The sequence below is a fragment of the Solea solea genome, chromosome 5 (assembly GCF_958295425.1).
Source record: "Solea solea chromosome 5, fSolSol10.1, whole genome shotgun sequence".
Classification (NCBI taxonomy): domain Eukaryota; kingdom Metazoa; phylum Chordata; class Actinopteri; order Pleuronectiformes; family Soleidae; genus Solea; species Solea solea.
In genome coordinates, this window is record NC_081138.1 from 9,682,901 (window position 1) to 9,704,872 (window position 21,972).

At 38.4% G+C, this 21,972-nt stretch overlaps 2 protein-coding genes across 2 annotated transcripts; both read right to left on the reverse strand.

Moving 5' to 3' along the window:
• Positions 1 to 297: 297 nt before the first annotated feature.
• On the reverse strand, positions 298 to 6,751 carry csrp3 (cysteine and glycine-rich protein 3 (cardiac LIM protein)). Its single transcript, XM_058628885.1, has 6 exons — positions 6,665 to 6,751; positions 3,285 to 3,396; positions 2,280 to 2,451; positions 1,705 to 1,834; positions 883 to 976; positions 298 to 571 (listed from the first exon to the last, which is right to left on the reverse strand). The coding sequence occupies exons 2-6, from the start codon at positions 3,394 to 3,396 to the stop codon at positions 498 to 500; spliced, it is 582 nt and encodes a 193-aa protein (XP_058484868.1). The 5' UTR covers positions 6,665 to 6,751; the 3' UTR covers positions 298 to 497.
• Positions 6,752 to 7,976: 1,225 nt separating this feature from the next.
• On the reverse strand, positions 7,977 to 19,555 carry e2f8 (E2F transcription factor 8). Its single transcript, XM_058628882.1, has 13 exons — positions 19,316 to 19,555; positions 17,577 to 17,822; positions 17,338 to 17,485; positions 16,565 to 16,867; positions 15,946 to 16,107; positions 15,681 to 15,818; positions 15,359 to 15,574; positions 12,017 to 12,098; positions 11,321 to 11,792; positions 10,713 to 10,979; positions 10,466 to 10,601; positions 9,990 to 10,318; positions 7,977 to 8,763 (listed from the first exon to the last, which is right to left on the reverse strand). Exons 2-13 carry the CDS (start codon positions 17,745 to 17,747, stop codon positions 8,599 to 8,601), a joined length of 2,589 nt encoding a protein of 862 aa, XP_058484865.1. The 5' UTR covers positions 17,748 to 17,822; positions 19,316 to 19,555; the 3' UTR covers positions 7,977 to 8,598.
• Positions 19,556 to 21,972: the final 2,417 nt, after the last annotated feature.

The window sequence follows — 21,972 nt, forward strand, 5'->3', positions numbered from 1 at the left end:
ACTTATTAATCAACTGTTTTCTTGATGTTTTCCCATTAAATATTGCAGTGCAATATTTATGAATGCAAAGAAGACTGTTAGCAATTAACTTTGGCAAGATGAGGCATTGTTGCCTTTTTGCAGCTGGAGGTAACAGTCGTGGAAATTCACTGTTGTACATTGTTCTGAATTTGTAACTCCACTATTACTATAACTAGTACAAACAAAATGATTTTCAAAAACATAATCTAATCACACAAAGATGAACTACGTGAGATACAGAAGGTGTAAAATAGAATTCACACTGCATTTTAATGCTCTGTTTTCCTTGATTTATTATTTAGAAACATCTCACACATCAGTCATGTAACAAGCGCTGTTGTAAAAGTAAGATAATATTTCACAATTTAAGCACTTACTCATCACAATGCATCATTTAGTGTAAAATAAAGGCTGTAGTGTAACCGTGACTTTAAGTTTGAGGTTTAAAAAAAGAAAAGCAACCAAGCAAAGCCTGTTCACTCTCGCTCCTCCAACATGGCGGCGTTTCCAAGTCCAAACCCTTTAGGCCCAAAGTTTTTGGCGTAGCAAACTGAAAAGACAATCAGAAAACAATGCGTTCATGATGGATGGACAGTGTTCTCACATCTGTGTCTGTGTCTGTGTCTGTGCTTGTATTTGTCACCTCTTTTTTAAGATCTTACTTGGTATAAACATGACCTTGTCGGGACCAGTAGTCCTACCAAAATCATTTCTGATAAAGTGGTTAAGTTGAGGGCTTGAGGTTAGAGATAACACTTGTGTCTGTGTGTGTCTACATGTCTCACATGAGCTTTGTGGACCAAGTGTCAAACAAACCTATCTTTGTGAGGACATTTGGACCGTGTGTGTGTGTGTGCATACCTTTACAGTAGAGCTCCCCATCCTTGTCCGTTACCGTCGTTGATTCCAGGCTTTTGCCACAGAGTGCACAGCGGAAACAGGTTTTATGCCAGGGCTACACACACACACACACACATACACAAAAACACTAACATTAGTCTGAGGCACAGACTGCAGCCCCTAGAGGCTTTTAAGGTCTTGACATGTTGAACAACAGCACAGCACAGAACTGTGGTGGTCCGGGACATTTCAAGAGACACTGGGGATCCAGAAGCCCTAGCAGAGCCGTGACATGGGGTCCAGGGTGTTTCCAGCATCTGCCTCCTGTAGTCAATCATTTCATTTAAAGGGGTTTTCACAAAATTGTTGCTGCTGTGGACTAACATAATTAGATATTGTAACCTTAAATTTAAAGTTAAAGTTAAACCTTTACATGTGTGCTGTGCATATCCTTGTGTTTCATATTGAATTCATATTTAAATAAATCGTAAATAAATTTAAGAAAAGGACCTGGGAGCAAATCATCTTATCTAGTGTTATAGTGTTCAATTCTTGCTCATCTGTTTTTTACACAAACTATGAAATAGAAAAGAGATATTTTTAGAACAGTGTTGTTTTTAATATATTTCTAGTATTTGTACAGTATACATGTCATTTAGATTCTATGAATAATCAATTCTACAGTATTAGGTTGCACTCCATAATTCCTTTTGGTGATGACATTGTTTTAAGATTCATTGGAAAAAGAGCTTAAAAAATAATAAGAAAATGAGTTATTCAGAAATGACAAGAAACAAAAGTACTTTCATAAAAGCCCGTGTAAAATAGGAAGGTGGCCCTTACTTTTCCTGCGCCCATCACTTTCTCAGCAGCATAGACGGCTTTGGAGCAGCGAGGGCAGCGGTCTGACCCTCCAAACTGCTGGGAGCACTTACTTGGGTTTGCATTCGTTGAAGTATGTTTAGGTTTTGAGCTAGAAAAAAAAAAAAGATTATTACAATTATCTATGATATACGTGTAAATGCTGATAATTAAAGGATAAGTGCATGTGATCCTTATCCTATTGTTCCTAAATGAATGACTTGCTATTATCGCTCATACTTACATCAGATTTATTGCTAAATGTGACTTGTGTACTGTGTCATGTAAAGTCATTGAGCATCTTGAAGAACAACACAAGGCACATTAACATTAACAAGGCAATCAGAGATGCAGACTTCACCCCATTCACGCAACAAGCCTCTGTCGGCCTCTATGTGTAACAGACTCTGTGGCTCCACATCAGAAGAAGTGTTCAAATCCACGTCAGGGTCAAACTTCTTGGGCCTGTTGCTCGTATCGCAAGAAAGTGCGGAAACACACATACACACACACACTCTGTGGGGTGAAGTAATAACATGCATTAATATTGTAGTTACTCATGAGGCTGCAGCCCAATGTTCTGTCCAGGAGGATCAGAGCTCAGAGCTCCAGCTCCTTGCCCGTATCCGTAACCTTTTGGACCATATTTCTTGCCATAGCATGACTTGCAGTAGATCTCAGACTCGTGTGCGGTCATCGTGGTGCTGTCCAGCCCTTTTCTGCAGCTCACTGTTTAAGGAAACACAGAATAACACACACACACACTTAAATCCATGACCATTTGTGTGGATGCAATGGTTTGCCCTGACTCGGGGGGTCTGGAGTTATGGAGGCTAAATAAAGCTTCCACACAGCTACTTTTATCAGTCAGCAGTTCCATTACACACAAGATGTGTGTAATGGAACTGCTGACTGATAAAAGTGTGAAGTGAATGTTCCAGAAAAGATGAATGCTCAGCAGATGGAAGAGCTTATCGCAGAGACCTTTCAGAGCTCCTGCTGGGGCAATGAGAGGTTTATATCCAGCCAGCTGGAGAGTGCTTGTGTTTGTGCAAAGTCCTGTCAACCTGTATATGAGATGTCACTGGATCAGAGTGGCCAGGCCAGTGACCAGTGAATCACATCAGAACCACAGAAAAGGGAAGCTCAGTCCAAAAGCCAGCCTACAGACAGCTAACCAGTATGACATTAAAGAAAGCAAAGGAACAAACCAGGTCATTTCAAAAAGGGAAAGGATGCAAGAACACAGTGAAATAAAGTACAAAAAGAAGATTCAAGCAATCAAGATGGAAAAGAATGCAGGTGCAGGTAAAAAGATGCTAGAAACATTTACCAAAATAAATTAAGATTTTAAATTTAAAATAAAAATAATAAAACAAGGGAAGAAATATAAAATTGGAACAAATTGAACCAAAGACAGCCACAAAATGTACTTTAAAAGATGCAGAGAAGGTGGATTCAACCCAGTACAACCTCTGAGAGACAGAAGCATGAAAGGACAACCATGATCAACCATGACACTGGCTCAGTGAATAAAGAGGAGGAAGAAGACGTTTGCTCACTGCAGATGAAACAGGTCTTATGGAAGCTCCTCCCATTACACTGGATCTCCTCTGCGTGGTAAACGGTCTTCTCACAGGCTGCACACTTGGCACCTCCTCCCCAGTTTGGCATCTTTTGATAACAAAACAGTAAATAATATTAAATAGCCACCGTTATATATTTATTGATTCAATTCATTAAATAATTCATGATTCTGTTAAATGACGTGTCATCCAACAATCATTTAAAAGCTCAAATACACTCAGTTCACAATGTTATGAAACAGAGAAAACAGAGGACTTTTTAGTTCAGTCATTTTGGTTTTCTATGTTCCAAACTATTACCATTTCATTTAATTGAAAGTAAGTGATTAACTAATCAACTAATCACTCAGCTGATAAGGTAAACCCGTGACCTTAGATATACTGTAGATGATGGTGATCAAATGAACCATTACATTTGATTCTAGACATTATGTTAACTGTGTCATCTTATTACTTACTATACTTACTTTACTGTGTCATCGTATTACTTACTATACTTACTTTACTGTGTCATCTTATTACTTACTATACTTACTTTACTGTGTCATCTTGTTACTTACTATACTTACTTTACTGTGTCATCGTATTACTTACTATACTTACTTTACTGTGTCATCTTATTACTTACTATACTTACTTTACTGTGTCATCTTATTACTTACTATACTTACTTTACTGTGTCATCTTGTTACTTACTATACTTACTTTACTGTGTCATCTTGTTACTTACTATACTTACTTTACTGTGTCATCTTGTTACTTACTATACTTACTTTACTGTGTCATCTTGTTACTTACTATACTTACTTTACTGTGTCATCTTGTTACTTACTATACTTACTTTACTGTGTCATCTTGTTACTTACTATACTTACTTTACTGTGTCATCTTATTACTTACTATACTTACTTTACTGTGTCATCTTGTTACTTACTATACTTACTTTACTGTGTCATCTTGTTACTTACTATACTTACTTTACTGTGTCATCGTATTACTTACTATACTTACTTTACTGTGTCATCTTATTACTTACTATACTTACTTTACTGTGTCATCGTATTACTTACTATACTTACTTTACTGTGTCATCTTATTACTTACTATACTTACTTTACTGTGTCATCTTATTACTTACTATACTTACTTTACTGTGTCATCGTATTACTTACTATATTTACTTTACTGTGTCATCTTATTACTTACTATACTTACTTTACTGTGTCATCTTGTTACTTACTATACTTACTTTACTGTGTCATCTTGTTACTTACTATACTTACTTTACTGTGTCATCTTATGACTTACTATACTTACTTTACTGTGTCATCTTGTTACTTACTATACTTACTTTACTGTGTCATCTCATTACTTACTATACTTACTTTACTGTGTCATCTTATTACTTACTATACTTACTTTACTGTGTCATCTCGTTACTTACTATACTTACTTTACTGTGTCATCGTATTACTTACTATACTTACTTTACTGTGTCATCGTATTACTTACTATACTTACTTTACTGTGTCATCGTATTACTTACTATACTTACTTTACTATGTCATCTTATTACTTACTATACTTACTTTACTATGTCATCGTATTACTTACTATACTTACTTTACTGTGTCATCGTATTACTTACTATACTTACTTTACTGTGTCATCTTATTACTTACTTTACTGTGTCATCTCATTACTTACTATACTTACTTTACTCTGTCATCTCATTACTTACTATACTTACTTTACTCTGTCATCTCATTACTTACTATACTTACTTTACTGTGTCATCGTATTACTTACTATACTTACTTTACTGTGTCATCGTATTACTTACTATACTTACTTTACTATGTCATCTTATTACTCACTATACTTACTTTACTGTGTCATCGTATTACTTACTATACTTACTTTACTATGTCATCTTATTACTTACTATACTTACTTTACTATGTCATCGTATTACTTACTATACTTACTTTACTGTGTCATCGTATTACTTACTATACTTACTTTACTGTGTCATCGTATTACTTACTATACTTACTTTACTGTGTCATCTTATTACTTACTTTACTGTGTCATCTTATTACTTACTATACTTACTTTACTCTGTCATCTCATTACTTACTATACTTACTTTACTCTGTCATCTCATTACTTACTATACTTACTTTACTGTGTCATCGTATTACTTACTATACTTACTTTACTGTGTCATCGTATTACTTACTATACTTACTTTACTGTGTCATCGTATTACTTACTATACTTACTTTACTGTGTCATCGTATTACTTACTATACTTACTTTACTATGTCATCTTATTACTCACTATACTTACTTTACTATGTCATCGTATTACTTACTATACTTACTTTACTGTGTCATCGTATTACTTACTGTACTTACTTTACTGTGTCATCGTATTACTTACTATACTTACTTTACTGTGTCATCTCATTACTTACTATACTTACTTTACTCTGTCATCTCATTACTTACTATACTTACTTTACTCTGTCATCTCATTACTTACTATACTTACTTTACTGTGTCATCGTATTACTTACTATACTTACTTTACTGTGTCATCGTATTACTTACTATACTTACTTTACTATGTCATCTTATTACTCACTATACTTACTTTACTGTGTCATCGTATTACTTACTATACTTACTTTACTATGTCATCTTATTACTTACTATACTTACTTTACTATGTCATCGTATTACTTACTATACTTACTTTACTGTGTCATCGTATTACTTACTATACTTACTTTACTGTGTCATCGTATTACTTACTATACTTACTTTACTGTGTCATCTTATTACTTACTTTACTGTGTCATCTTATTACTTACTATACTTACTTTACTCTGTCATCTCATTACTTACTATACTTACTTTACTCTGTCATCTCATTACTTACTATACTTACTTTACTGTGTCATCGTATTACTTACTATACTTACTTTACTGTGTCATCGTATTACTTACTATACTTACTTTACTGTGTCATCGTATTACTTACTATACTTACTTTACTGTGTCATCGTATTACTTACTATACTTACTTTACTATGTCATCTTATTACTCACTATACTTACTTTACTATGTCATCGTATTACTTACTATACTTACTTTACTGTGTCATCGTATTACTTACTGTACTTACTTTACTGTGTCATCGTATTACTTACTATACTTACTTTACTATATATTTTATTCTCAAGACAACGCAGAAGTCACTCATGTAACGAGCTCCTAAAGTTCATATTCACATCAAAATCACAACAGGAGACACAAACAAACGAGAGGAGACAAAATGAGTCCTTACCTTGAATGAAAGTCTGAATGCTTTGTCCTAACACGGCGGTGTGCACTACAGCCCGACTTATATAGCGTCCATCTCACCATCACCACAGTCCACCAGTGACACGTCAATGAAAGCATCCTCCCAAAATAACTTGTGACAGAGCAAAGCCCTCCGACCCATCATCAGAGGCCAACAGACGCCTGAATATCAGTCACTCAGACGTTTATTCACTGACCCAAAGAAAGGCAGAGGAAACTCTGACAGCTGCAAAAAGCTGCTGGATTATGAACATAAATGACGGGAACTCAAAGCATGTAAATGACAACCGAGCGGCAGCAGTGACCTTAAGAGGCTCATTATACACCAGGAAACAAAACAAGCTGATTTGATGGCCAGAGACCTTAGATGTTTGGACTGTGATTGTCCACAATAATGGAACAATAGGTGGGAAGACATTTCTATTCACCTATGGTACAAAAACGATTCCAGACGTCTGAAATCAACACTTTTGGTGTCATTATTATGGGGTAGAGAAAACAGGCTTCTATATTGTCATCATGAATATAATTGAATTGAAATTGAATATACAAGTGTATCAGTACTTACTTATATATTTGTAGATTTCATATGTACTTCAGACAAAGCTTTTGTTTTACACCATGTGTCACCTTGTTTTTTTGCCTGAAAAGCTAAACCTGCCACAGCATGCACGTGCTTTCAGAGGCGGGGCATACTGTAATGTAAGCGTACTTATCGGAATGTGAAGCCCACCATACGTAGTTCCTTGACATGCTGGGGAGACAGAGAAGTGAGCAGAGTCGGCCATTTAGCCACATTTGAACACACACTGAACCTTTATATTTTCTCAAGGAAGAATTTAAGATGAAAAACTTGAATTAATGTTCAACTTCTACAGACTATATGACAGTAAGCCAAGCAGTCCATTTAAAGTGTAGTCCCCAGTTTTCATGTATCAATTAGTTCAAGTCTTTTTGCCAAAGAACAAGTCTCAATATGTTCCGATTTCAGAATGAAAGAATGTAAAGCACAGCACTCACAGGTGTGACTGATCACGTTAATGATACATCATCATCATCCTCATCCTCATCATCATCCTGAAGCTGAGGAAGATAAAAGGCACTCAGCTGTCATTAATTAGATTTTTTAAACTGTGATCTGTCAAATGGCTGCTGGTGCAGAGGCCCCTTTTGAAAGCATTCCCTTAATTAAAAAAAGCAATTAGTTAAAATAATTAGAAGTCTGTCCATGTCATATCTGTACCAACTTTCAGTGTAAGTCTGTAGACCTAAAGAAAAGCAGACATGACGCAAGGTTCTTAGAAAAGAAAGATTAAAATTTATTTTGCATTTTTACATTTAGTAAAGTATTTTTCTTATAAATTAAACTTACCAAAATGTTTAATTAGTCTCACAATGAATCACAGATATTCACATATTCTCAACAACTCCATTTTTTTTTTAAAAAAGGGGCAACAGTTAACGTGCAAAAGAAATTTTGTTCGGTTTTACAAAATTATCAATTTGTTTCAAATCAAACTTGTATTTCAGCTAAAAATATTCTATTACACTGGGATAAAATGTTCTTAGATTTAGCTTTTACTACTCTTGGTAATTTGAAGGAAACCTGAAATAGCAGGTATAACATCAAAAACTCAAACATGGAAACTAACTCTGCTGCTTCTTTTTCACAATGAGCAGAACAATAGTGTTCATGAGTTTCTGATGAACTTGGTTAGAAATGTGATTTTTCATGTGTCCACTGGGCCACAGACAGTGCCTGGCAGTTCTGGCAACTATGTTTAGAACAGACAGTGATAAGGATGAAGGCAGGGAGGCCGCGGTGAAATGTTCAGAGGTAATGGATATTGTAACATGTCACAAACACAACAATCATACACACATTTAACAGTCATCTGTGGGTTTCCCTCAGGACCATTAGGAGTCCTCAGTGGCGACGTCCAGCTTTCTCTGAGGGATATAAACTGTTTTAGTGGCAGCATGTCCACCTGTGGTTACCATGGCGGCCAAAGGCGAGACGGGGACTGGTGTCTGAAAGAAGCTGTGGGGGAGTGCAGTCCCTTTGGGGGTCGTCATCACAGGCTGGACAAGAGACAACGATCAGTTAGTAAAAGTGCACAGTTACTAAAGGGAAATAACTGGTCCTTTCAAAATACTAGTTATGTTGGTTCATATGACAAAATGATCAATATCAATAGGGATTTTTGAAAAAAAAAAACATCTTAAACTTAGTCAGATCTGTAGAATGACATTTCCAGCCTCCTTCTCTGCTTCATCTTTTTGTTTTTTTAACCTAGTTAAAGTGACCTAGTATCATCAGTATCATCAGGGTGATGCATAGTTTATATATAGAAAAACTAGGGCTGTCAATAGATCGTTCATGTCGCAGATCAGCGCACACTAGAAGTAAACAACCTTGCGTTAACTGCGGTAAACCATTTTAACGTGTTAATCTCAGCTGTATTAGTCGCAGCGATGAATGCGGTAACTTTGACAGCCCTGATGTTTGAAGAGAATGTGTCTACTTCTCACTTGACTCATGTCAGGATACATTCTTCTTCACTGGAACAGGTCAATTGTGTAAATGATGTTTCCATTTAGAGGAAAATAGATGATCACACATGGCACACATGAGTGGACACCACTGTCATTGACTTCTAATATTATCCAATAGCTGCCTGGTTGCAGGTAACATCTGTGAATTTCCAGTTTCGAAAATGTATGTGCCGGTCGAATCTAGAGCTGAAACAATTAATCAATGAATCGATTATTAATCGATTACTAAATTAATCGACAACTATTTTGATAATCGATTAATCGTTTTAAAGCTTTTTTCATGGTTAAAACAAGATTTCTGATTGTTTAAGCTTCTTAAACGTGAATATTTTCTTCATTTCTTTGCTCTGGATAACAAAGAAATCATTAAAAGTTAATCATTTTGGTTTGTGCACAAAAAAAGACATTTGAGAACATCGTCATTTCCACGTTTGATGAACACCGATCAACATTTATTAAGGTTCCTGATATTTTACGGACCAAATGATTAATCGAGAGAATAATCGACAGATTAATCGATTATGAAAATAATTGTTAGTTGCAGCTCTAGTCGAATCACAATTTTATATACGGTCTTTGGGTGATGTTATATTTAAAGAATAACTACAGTATTTAAATCACACACATCCAAAGATTGGCAAATTGGGAAAGAAAGAAAAACGTTAGAACTGTTGGGAAACTGTCACGTGTCCAATGTTCAGTGTTCAGTGATTAGAAACATTGTCAGTGTCTGAAAAGAAGTGCTGTTGTACCTGTTGTAAAGTGATCAGGGCCACTGGGTGGGGAGACACAGGCACAGGAGACACTGGTTTGATGAAAACCATGCCTCTCTGCTGCAGAGCCAGTGGACTGGCCAGACCGTTGGTGCGCTCTGGTGTCTGAGGGGTAGCAAAGGCATTTCCTGGGCTGGATCCAGAGATCAGGCCCAGGTTCTGCAGTGTGAAGTTGAGGATGGCAGGACTGGGGCTGTGGAGGTGGTGAGCCTGCTGGGTGATGTGTGGAGAGTCAGTAGCAGCAGTGGGTTTGTAAAGGCGAAGGCTGGTGGGTGTGCTCTCCTGAGCTGAGGCAGCAGGTCTGGAGCCTGTTTAAAAACAGAAGAAAACAAAAAACGATTACGTGAGTTCAAGCCTAAACAAATATAGGCCGTACAGTTTTGATTTATTTGATGAAATGTAGATTTAATGTAAAAATATTGTTGACATCATTTTATTATCATGCCTGTTCTTACCTGCAGTTGGTGTTTGGTAAATGTTGTAAGTGGGAGTTGAGGCTTTGTTACTTTCTCCCCCTGAACCTTTACTTTCCTTATAGCTGATGAACGACTGTTGGGAGATTGGGATTAGGTATCCAGCTGGCACTAAAGTCTGGATTGGGAGAGAAGTAAATGTCACACATACTGTCAGAAGCACCAGGATTATCAAAAGCCTCCCTGGTCTTAAGTGAGGGCACAGACAGCAGTATGGTTGTGTCTTTACCTCAGTTTGCAGCTGTCCAGATGTGAGGGGTACGGCTCTGACTGGCGTCAATCCTGCCTCACCGTCGGAGTTGACCGCCTTGTCTTCTCTGTCCAGGAATGTCTCCAAGCTCTGCTCTAGTGTCTGATTGACCACGGCACCACCAGGTGTGTTTACAAACTCAGGGTCAAGGTGGAGGGCACGTGGTGAGGGCCGGCAGGAGAGCGGGTGGCTGCGATGGGCCTTAAGGCGAGCCTGGAGGATCTCGCACAGCTTTGGAGAAGTGTCCTGTGATGGCGGGAGGATTGAAACAAGTATGTCAGAAAGAAATAACAGAACAGGTTTATTTAAGAATTTTATGATGACTTACATGTGTTTATAGACAAGAAATGACCTAAATGTATCATTTAATGCTTAACACAATACAATGTGAGAGGCTGTATTTTCTTAAGTGTTTAATGCACTGCAGACATTTATCTTTTTGTTGTTTTCTATTGTCTAAAAGGTTTTTAGTCATCAAACTGATCTTAAACTCAGTAGTTCATTGCAAGCGCCAAACTTTATAGTAAGAAAATGTTATATAAACTTAAAATCTACAACTAAAGGTTGAAATTGAGCTTATTTTTCACCTTAAAGTTGGGGTCAGTCCTCTTGGTTTTGGAGGGGCTGCTTTCCGAGGCAGAGTCTGAATGCAGCCGTTTAAACATGAAGGGGTTGCTGTCTGATTCCTTGTTGGCAGACATGATCGTTGGGCTCTGCCCAGTCTTGTCCTCAAAGGTCATGGAGCGCACAGCGAGGCTGGTCGGCTGCGGCTTGGCCAGAGAGTTTGTCCTGAGGGAAGGTTGCAGATAAATGGCATAGGGAAGGCTCCCACGCTGCTGAGGTAACAGGACAGGGATCATGGGTGAACACTGTGCAGAAAAGTAAGCCACAGAGCCTGTGGGCTGGGCTGCGAGTTGTGTGTGTGGGGTGAGGTGGACAGTAGTGTTGTCTGTAGAATCCTGGGTTGGCGTTAGTAACGCTGCCTGAAGCAGTTCCACTGAATTAGAGGCTGTTGGGCCCACTTCAGCGGGAGCAGGTTTTGGATCATTAGCTTTAGTCCTGAAACAGACGCAAAAGTTTCATTTAACAACCGAGAAGTACTTGATCTGCTCGTTACACTGAACAGCATTTTTCATTCATTCATAAAGAGAATGATTTAGTTCAGTACATACCGACAGTGGAAACCAGTGGATAACATGAAATGAACAGTATGTAATCTTTTTTTTTTCTTTAATAGCCAGCTGAATAATGCATGAATGTATAATGAATAGAACCAAACTCACACAGACTCCTGGTCAAGCTGAATCTTACAAATGGCAGCAAGTTGGGCCATTTTGTTTGGGAAATCAGTGTTTGATGAATCACCTTCATAAAAGAGAGGAACACATTAATTGTTGGTATCATCTCACCTTTCACAAACATACACATAGGGTTGGGTGCTGTACTGTAGCAGTGAAACTCAACTGACTGTTAATAAGCAAAAGATCATTAATTAATGAAAGCAATAAAAGAGGAAAAGGATGAGGACCAATCCAGAAAAGGCAGAAAGGCAACATTGTTGATGTCAAGCACAACCAGGAGAAAAGCAGCAAGGGTGAGAGTGATGACATGACAGTGACGTAAAGTAGCCGCCTTTGATCAACACAATATCAGTAAGTTTGATGTCATAGTTAGGTCACCACATCAAACTCAAAGGCTTCTGACGCTTATCTAAGGCAATAGAAGGAGCTGTTGCCAGATCTGAAGCTAATAGCTGTGGGGGCAAACAAAGGTGTACAGCCTGCCAGACGTTATTAGAAGAAGAGAGAAAGTCAGAAATCCAATAGTTGACAATGGATGCAGCAGATCATTTCGATGATTTTGTTCCACTTATGGAATCATGTGGATACTCAGTGAAGAAATTCCTTGGATGCGGGGCTTTTGGATCTGTGTCTCTGTGCACACGTTCAGATACCAAAGAGGTGGTGGCTGTGAAGGCTATAATCATTAAAGAGTGTGGGCAAGAAGAAGTGGAAAACCTTGAACTACTCAGACAGCTCGATCCAGATAAGAACAACTTGATTCGGTTTAACAGGCACATTAAGCTCCAAGGACATTTTTTTCTGGAATTCGAAAAGCTGGACATGACTCTCAGAGACCTTCTCATGTGCTCCCGCAGGCCATTGCATCTGTCTGACATTCAAGTGATCGCACAAGATATGCTGGTGGCTCTAACTGCTCTAAAAAACACAAGGACGGTACATGCAGACATCAGCTTAGACAACATAATGTTGATAAATCATCAGCTACAGCCCTTCAGAGTGAAGCTGATTGACTTTGGTATGGCTCGAGACGTCTCTGAACTGTATCTTGGTTATATCTTGCATGATCTTCAGCACAGGGCCCCTGAAATTTTACTGGGGCTTCCTCTGAGTGAGGCTGTAGACATGTGGGCTCTTGGCTCTTTAATTGCCTCGGTGTATGTGTTGGATAACGTGTATTCAGGAAAATGTATATTGGCGAACATGGCTGATATTGTACAGCTGCATGGTCAGCCTGATCATCACTTACTCAATACTGGAATTTATACTGAGAAGTATTTTTACAAGAACAACGGCTCTTCGTGGAAACTGAAAACCGAGTGCAGCTGTTTCCTGAGCTCGGGGAGCTTTCTGAACTCCTCCTGGAGCTCAGAGAGCTCAGGGAGCGACAAGTCCACTGAGGAGTTGACTGTTCATCAGTTAGTGACTGACACGTCATCAAAGTTGATTACCAGTCTCGATGACATCATGAGGAGTCGTCCAGGTACGGCTGGCTATGAAGACACACAGGCATTTATAAGTCTCCTTAAAGAGATGCTGCAAGTAGATCCAGAGAAAAGAATCAAACCCAGCAAAGCTCTGAGGCATTCTTTCATAACTATGAAACACTTCCCTAGTGATCAAGCACCAGATCATGAGAGCACTCCTGCTTCCACCAATGAAAAACCACCAGGAGAAGCTAGTTCTGATGCCGACAGTGTGGCGGGTGTTACACCTGCCTCTGCTTAGCAAGTTTCAGAGGGAAAACTAACTTTTCTAGAGGGTTCACTGATTTGTCTCATTACAAAGACTGGGCTATATGGGGGGTATAGTGGCTTGCACTGTTGCCTCACAACAAGAAGATCACAGGTTTAAATCCCGGTTCGACCAAGGACCTTTCTGTGTGGAGAATGTTCTCTCTGTGTGCACATGGGTTCTCTCTTGGTTTTCCAGTTTCCTCCAACACTGCGGTCCTTACATGGACTGGCCACCTGTCCAGAGTCCTGTGTACCCTCTGTCACGAGCCTTATGTGGAGAATAAAGTGCTAGATAATAGCTGAACGATTTTGAATAAATATCTAATAGTGATTATTTTGACAGGAACTGTGATTAGCGATTGGTAATTTTTACATCATTATTCTCATTTTCATTCAGAAAAACTTTTAAAATGATTACTGTTTGATATTTGTGCAGATCTCTGAGAAACAAAGATGTTCCCTTCAGTCTGTAGAATAAGTTATGTATAGGACAACACCAGCATTCATAAACTAAACTTAAATTTTGACACACATTTTGGTTTAACAAATATTGAAAAACTGTGGGCCACATTGCGATTTCGATAACATTTTGATTATTGTTCAGCCCTAGTAAATAATGAATGAATTAGAAAGGCTGCAATTGATGATGTTATGCAGCATATCTGTAAATGGTTTCAGTAACAGCAAGTGGGTTTTCATTTGTCATCCTTGCATTAGAATAAATACAGCTAATATTTTGATGGTGGGCTGTGGGCTGTAGTCTATCTGTCAGTGATGGCTGTAATCCTGACCTCCTGACCAGTTCTTGGGCATGACATCTCCTGTCCCCCCTGGGGCTCCCCTGGTTGGGGGCCCCTTGTGGACATGCAGGCACACACAGTCTGCTCTACAGTCATTTACTACATATTGCTCCAGTTGCTGTAGAGTAGGTGGTCCTTTCTTTGTTGTTGCTGTTAGTTACTGTGTTGTTTTGTTTAACCTGTTGTAAATGAGTGCTCGTTCTGCCCAGGAGGAGCATGTATAGAATCTTCCTGTTCAGAGCAGTCAATCACATCACATGCCTAAGTTTAAAAAAATCACAAAAGGTTTCTGAGTACGAAATTGGAAAAGAGTTGAAAGCAAGACAGGAGAGAGAAGGGAACAGGAGAGAAAAAAGTAGTAACGAGCAACAACTAAGTTACCATCCGCAGTAAAACACTCTATAAGAACAAGAACAAAAGATCTGCTATCAACTATTTTGATTGATGATTCGGTTTAAGTTACATAATTAAAACAGGATTTTTTTCACATGCAGGCTTAGAGAGCGATTATTAAGTTTTAAGCAAAACATTGGGGGCGATGGGCATTATTTTTAGCAGTATCTACATCTACCCCACCTCCCCCTCTCTCATGTATGGGTGTGGTTTTACTCAGACACTGAGTCACTGCTGCACAGACCACTTAAATCCTCATTTAGGTACAGCCACAGTTCAGCACTGCTTGATTTAACATTTAACATTAATTGGTACTCTGCAGTACCAGTGTTACTCGGTTATATTAAAAGTATACTTCAATATTAACCTTCCAGAGAAAAGTTTCCTGTACTCACTGAAGGAATTCTTGACAGGACTGCTGGGAGCTGAGTTTATCTTGCGTCTGTCGTCCTGAATGCTCTTTGCCAGCTTTATGAGGGAGGGGTGTCGGGTGAAACTGCGTTTGGCTCCGGGTGATGTAAAGAGTTTTTTGGCACAGTTATCTACACACGCACGTGACTCCAGGACATGTTTCTTCTTGGATGGGCATTGAGACGTAAAACTCTCCAAGTCTGAAAGAAGAGTTCAATGTTGGGTATTATATAGTATTTACATACTATTACAGTGCTGGCACAATACTGTATGAACTTCAAAAACTTCTAAAAGATGTGTGGATACCTTTGATCTGTGGGAATTCTACAGGACCAACCCATTCAAATGCCGGTTTTCTTCCTCGCTTGTCTGTCACATGAACTTTCTCAATGAGCTTGAGGCTTCGCAGCACATTAGCAATATCATAGAGCCGGCGCACTTTGGCTGCAAACACATGAACACAGAGAGAAAGAAATGTTAAACGCATTTTGTACAAACTGTTTCAAGAGTCATGACAAACAACAACATGACTACTTTATCTGGAAAGCTCTATGGTGTCTTCTGTACTCACTCTTGAACTTGTTCTTGTCTGGATCTGCATCCTGGTCCTCACCAATCAGGATCTTCGCAGCCACATCCAAACTGACCACACGAGAATTAGACACTAGAAAGAGCATGACGAACTTCTGGCTCATCACCCGCAGAGATTTGTCCTTCCGACTGTTAACAGAGGCTGGACAGGACAGAGCGAGTCAAGAAGAAGACATTTTCAATGTCATTTTCATTTTCTTACTTTTTACTTTTGTTTAGGAAAACATGGGATAACAATGAATTTTGTGCTGACGATATTACTGATAATTAAACGAATGTGTAAGTATACAGTGTTTGCTGTATACTGTAATGTCAATCCAACTGCAACATGACAAATGGCGATAGATTGTGCAGCGCTAAGATGTGACGCATGTGAGTATTATCACAGTACTCAAATGTCTCATGAAATCTAGTGGTATACAAAATTACACAAAGGATCACAATACTTGTGTCGTGTACTGCATTTCAGCAATATTTTATACAAACATTTAAAAAACCATGTCTATGCATTTAAAACACAAACAGTCTTTTCAAGGATATAATCAGATTAATACAGAAAGTGGAGCAACACTACCACTCAATACTCTTCAGCGACCCACCTGCTTTGAACTCTACTCCTGGAAGTTCCACGAAGAACAGCTCCTTCTGTCCCTGCTCCTCGTTCTCCAAATCCACCTCCTCGGCGTTCTCCTTCTCTTCACTATCAATGTCGAGGAGTCGTTGTTGGATCTGCTGCATCTGCTGACTGTACCGGTGCTCCTCACCCACCTGCTTCAAAATGGCTAGAGTCTGAGCCATTTTGGAGCGGCCGTGCCATATGTAACGGTTCTTTGCAGAACGGCTCACCATGTGCAGACTCTCCAGTACATTCATGATGTCATAGATGCGCCGGCGCTCCACATCTGGACACAAAAGAGAAACAAATAAAACAGACTGTAGCAGCTCAATGAATCATATGGCATGTTTCCACCAGCTCTCCTCGCCTCAGCACGGTTAAGTTACATTTCCCAAAGCATTTTAGACATTTCCCTGGTAATTGTTAGAGATTTTAAGTCTTTTTAACTAATCTACAGTTCGGCATTGCTCGGCTTGATTCTTGTGTCGGACGTCTCTTCCGGCAGTCTGGCAATGTCACGCATAGAACCTACTCTTGGAACTTCGCCAGAGCAAGTACTAAAAAAAGTAAAATTCAACTTCAAATTTACATGAAATCCATTTTGTTACCCTACTTTGCAATTTACAGATTTAATAGATTATTTAAAGACACTTAGTTAAGAAGTAATCAATGACTCAGAAACACAATGACAGATTAAATGGCATTAAAAGCAAAGGTTCACGTAGATGGATATTGTTCAACTAATAGAAGACATACTGAGTTCAGTGGCCACATCATCTAAGCAGATGTCGTTGTTGAGGGCAGGGTTTGGATAATCTGGGTATCGGGCGAGGAACTTGTGACAAAGTAAACCAAGACTCTTCTCTTTCCTGCTCATTTTCTCAGATTCTCCATGTTCAGTGTCCTGCAGGAAGATAACACAGAACAGTGGTTGTTTTATTTCACTTTTTCACTCAATTATATACCATGTGTTATATTGCTAGATTTCCTTATACCTGTATGGAGTCAAGACCTTCCTGTCCTCCATGGTCCATGCATAGCTCCTTCTCTCGGTTCCTGATGTCAGGACTAGCAGCACTGATGAGCATCTTAAGGTTAGATGTCGGTGTCCAGGGATCAACAGAACCCACTTCCCTTCCTTTTTTAGGTGTGGTTAGGGGACCCATGGTTCTCCACTGACAAAGCACACGTGCAAAGAAATGTCTTCTTTTTTGAATCTGGGGTATTATAAAGCCATCGTCCTAGTCATCAGAGGGGGAAAACAAACAGTTAGAAAATACCACATATTCATTGGTTTTTAATGAATTCATTTACATATTGTCACGTTTTAATCAAACAGCTTGATTTTATTTATTTCTGTGTGGCAGGTACTTATATACAGCAGACATTAGGTAGTGTTATTACATCACCAGGAGAACTCCAAGAATGGAAATAGGAACTTATTTAATTATCTGTACTTTTCAAAAGTGAACTTAAGACCTACCTCTTTAACCTGGCCTTTAACACGATTGTATGATTATTTGTTCAGTACAACATTTTAATACATTTGTAAATAAACTTTACTATGTTACTTTTATTTTTGTATTTATTCATTTTTCTTTTATTTCCGCTGTGTTATGGTGGGTGATGAGATAGGATGTCTTGTTGTTCTATAAATATAAATATTTGGATTGACTGACCTGCTATGTTATTACTAGTATTTTGCGTTAAGTAAGATGGCTGAGGAAGAAGGTCCTGTATGGTTGCAGGTTTTGTTAGCAGACTGCACTTGCACTGTGCATACATTGATTGATCTTTTTAGATTATTAATGGAGGATCCTATTGTATCATGTACTGTACTACATGTACTTCCACTCCCTTTTCTACGTGTGCTATTATATCACGTGTTCTTATTCATGTTAAATAGTTGAATCTGAATATTAAGATCTATACTAATATATTACATGCATGTAATATTTTCGTTGATTTAAAGTATTACCGCCTTTTGTGCGTCACATTTGTACAATAAAGACATTTATACACCAGCGTGTCAAAACTGAGTTAAATAAAACACTGATATATGAACTATTTACAGGCAATATTGATTAAAAAAAAGTTTAGTTAATGTCGAACTAACTGGCCAAGGAATTCTTGGCGGTTACTGACGTGCGCTCCATCGAATCATGGGGCACAACGGACGCGGTGGTCCCGCCCTTTTTTGAGAAGCAGCCAATGGGGCCGCGGCTCGAGGAAACGCAGAGGAAGTGAAGCTGTCCCGCGCAGGTATACTGTTTTTGAAATCCTTGGCGCGGAATGTCGGTACGGTAATAACATCAGTGGCTTACTTTAAACTTCCACGCGCTTCTGATTAAGTTTGAACTTCCATCTACGTTACAATGTCAACAGCGATATATACACACACATATACTGCGTGTGTGTTTAACGCAACCGAGTTGAACCACGGTTTACGTGGATGAATGAACGCCTCTGCCGCCTGAGAGGGTTTAGAGGCCAACATTCTCACAAAAACCGGACAGTCCGGAAACGAGCTACACATCCAGGGCTTTCCTTCACATTTTTACATGAACAATAAGAGCCGCTAAGGTTAAATGGCTCTATGTTAATCGGTTTACAGCGAGGAGGCGGCAACACAGCGACACCGAAACCACTGCTTTTACGAAGCGGAACACTGATTTTTCTAGCTAAATTAAGAAAGAAAATGTGCAGCCTTATTCCCAAATGTGTTTAGACTTACCCAAAATCCATCAAATAAGCCTCGCTAAAAGGAACCTTCCCATCTTCGCGGTAAAGGGCTCCGGGTTACAGTCCGTGTGTTTTTAAACACTAGATCACAGGATTTCCGCGGCGAAAGTATCATACACTCATAAACATGTCACATTTGTTTTGTTTTCCTCCAGTTGCTGCTGAGCGCAGACGTCTGTGTGCTGGTCAACTTACAGTAGTAGAGCAAAGTTTTCTCACTTCTCAGTGAGAAAGAGAGTCCGCTTGTCCAGCCCCGTTCACCACTCTGACGTCATCCCAACACAAACCCGGTACTTCCTGTATGTTAGAGAGAAAGAGGCGGGCTCAACTCACGCACACACTCACTAACCACCTTACGAGGCACACACGTCACGTCCTTTCAATGAGAACATTCTTGTATAAAGTACCTACAAATGATACTTAATTAAAAATATACCTTACCAGAAAATGACTTTGGTAGAAGTTGAAGTCACTTTTTTTATTACATTACTCAAGTTATACTCTACTTGAGAATCAACAGTCATTTTCTGATATAAAATGTACTTAAGTTTTAAAAGTAAAAGTATTAAAAAAGTGAGTAGTAGGATTGAGCCATGGTAGCTCAGTGGTAGGGCAAGCTGTCCAGTTCCTGCTACTCTAGAGTGTGAATGAGTGAAGGGCAAAACTGTAGTGTTAAAGCAGCTCATCAACACTAGGAAAGTGGAGTGAAATTACACAATTTATTTAGGAAATGTAGTGGAGTAATAGTTGCTAGAAATGTATAAGACAAACTAAAGTAGAGATACATGAATGTTGTATTTAAGTACAGTCCCAATGTATTTGTACACTGACTGAGAGCATTGGTTCCCAAACATTTTTCACAATCACGTACCCCTCCAGACATTAGACCTCCAGCCATGTACCCCCCAAAATCTCAAAGTCAGCTAATGTTAAGTTTTTTTATTAAAGAAATCTACAGCAATGTTTGTCTGAACTGTATGTAAGATAAGATAAGATAGTCCTTTATGTGTCCCGCAGTGGGGAAATTGACATTGTTACAGCAGCAAAGATGTTAATAAATAATATAAACATGCATTAACAAAAAAAAGTACAATGTATGTATATACCTGTTTCAAAATGTAATCATGTTGTTGTTTTCAGTTCAGAATGACTTTACCTGTCACCTGGGTGCCTCCATTTCCTCGAAACCAGTTTCTTGGCTCCTGTGATGTAATTTGCAGCATGAAGGGATGCATTCATCAAACTACTCAGTCTGTCTGTCAGTCTGCCTCATTCAAAGTCACTTAAATCTCCTTTCTTCCACATTCTGATGTTCAGTTTGAACTTGAGCAGGTTGTCTTGATCATGTCTATGTGCCTTAATGCACTGAGTTGCTGTTGAACAGGTGTACCTAATAAAATGACTGCTTTGAGTAGATCCTTTTTTGGAGGGAGGGAGTATCCTCCCTCCCTGAGTCACAAAGTGCAGAAAATCGTCATCCCCAGCATTTCTCAGTATACCGTGGAGGACTTTACACATCCTGTGTATTGTCGCTGATCTGTTTTAACAGTGTTTTGAGTTGAAGGTTAATGTTTTTTATTAGACTTAGACTTAGACTTAGATTTCCTTTTATTGTCATTGCACAGAAAACACGGCAGTGAAACACAAGCAACAAAATTTCGTTGCTTGGCAAGCAGATAAAAACCAACACATAGCATTGAATTTTGAGGTAGATTATTGTGTACTATGACTAAGAAAAAATAAATGAGTAAGTGTGTATGTATATAAATATATATAAAAGTAGTGCAACAAAAAAAATCTGGTGTTTTATAATTTTTTATAATATTCACTCTTTAGGACAGGTGCAATATTTATCATTTTTATTCTGTTATTAGGATTAAAATAAGATATGGGACTTAATAATAAAATAGATATGTGGGCAGTTAACTGGTATACTCAGACTGGGTGTAAATGTTTTAAAAACTTTTTTTTTTAAAGAGTCTGCCTCGTCAGATGTGGGCTACATTTAATTCACAGCTATCAGTGTAACATAAAGTATTCATTAAAATAATACATTGTGTTGTGTTTTGGGCACAATAATTTGCAGTATTTATATATAAAACCATGTTTCTTTGGTAATAAAACAGAACCAAAACTGTTTGCTCTTTCAGCTACTGTGAAAAAATGTGTTTGGAAAGAGATTAAATTAGAACAGCTGTGAATCATCCATCACACTCACGTGCACAGGAGCGGTTCACTCTCCACATTACATAACTAAATTAACACAACTGTTTGATGAAAGAATTTGCTCTGTTAAATTGATATACATGATAATTAGTGGCCAAATACAATGAATGAATATGAATGTGACTGAGTAGCTTTCATGATGAATTGCACATCTGGATATAATTTTCTTTCACAAATAAAGTACAAAAACAAACAATACAAGTCCAGTGTTATCAATTAATTTCTTGGTCTTTTGTTTGAATGGCACCTGCTTCAGAATCAGACTGCAGAGGCTGAGGCCAGGCAGGCTATTATTCATGCATACGGTAGAGGAGATGTGTGGGTGTAGTCCTTTGTGTTTAGCAGTCACCCTGCCTATGCTAATATGAATTCAGGACCCATGCAATTTTTGTTGTGTTTTATTAAATTATTAAAAACTCTGAT

Coding starts and splice junctions, on each gene's coding strand:
- csrp3 (XM_058628885.1), bottom strand. CDS start 3,396: ATGCCAAACTGGGGAGGAGGTGCCAAGTGTGCAGCCTGTGAGAAGACC. Junction 1,835..2,279: donor ATTGGGCTGCAGCCTCATGA/GTAACTACAATA, acceptor TTTTTTTTCTAG/CTCAAAACCTAAACATACTT. Junction 572..882: donor TGGGGAGCTCTACTGTAAAG/GTATGCACACAC, acceptor TTGTCTTTTCAG/TTTGCTACGCCAAAAACTTT.
- e2f8 (XM_058628882.1), bottom strand. CDS start 17,747: ATGGGTCCCCTAACCACACCTAAAAAAGGAAGGGAAGTGGGTTCTGTT. Junction 11,793..12,016: donor CAGCTTGACCAGGAGTCTGT/GTGAGTTTGGTT, acceptor CGTCTGTTTCAG/GACTAAAGCTAATGATCCAA. Junction 10,980..11,320: donor GGACTGACCCCAACTTTAAG/GTGAAAAATAAG, acceptor CCGCCATCACAG/GACACTTCTCCAAAGCTGTG.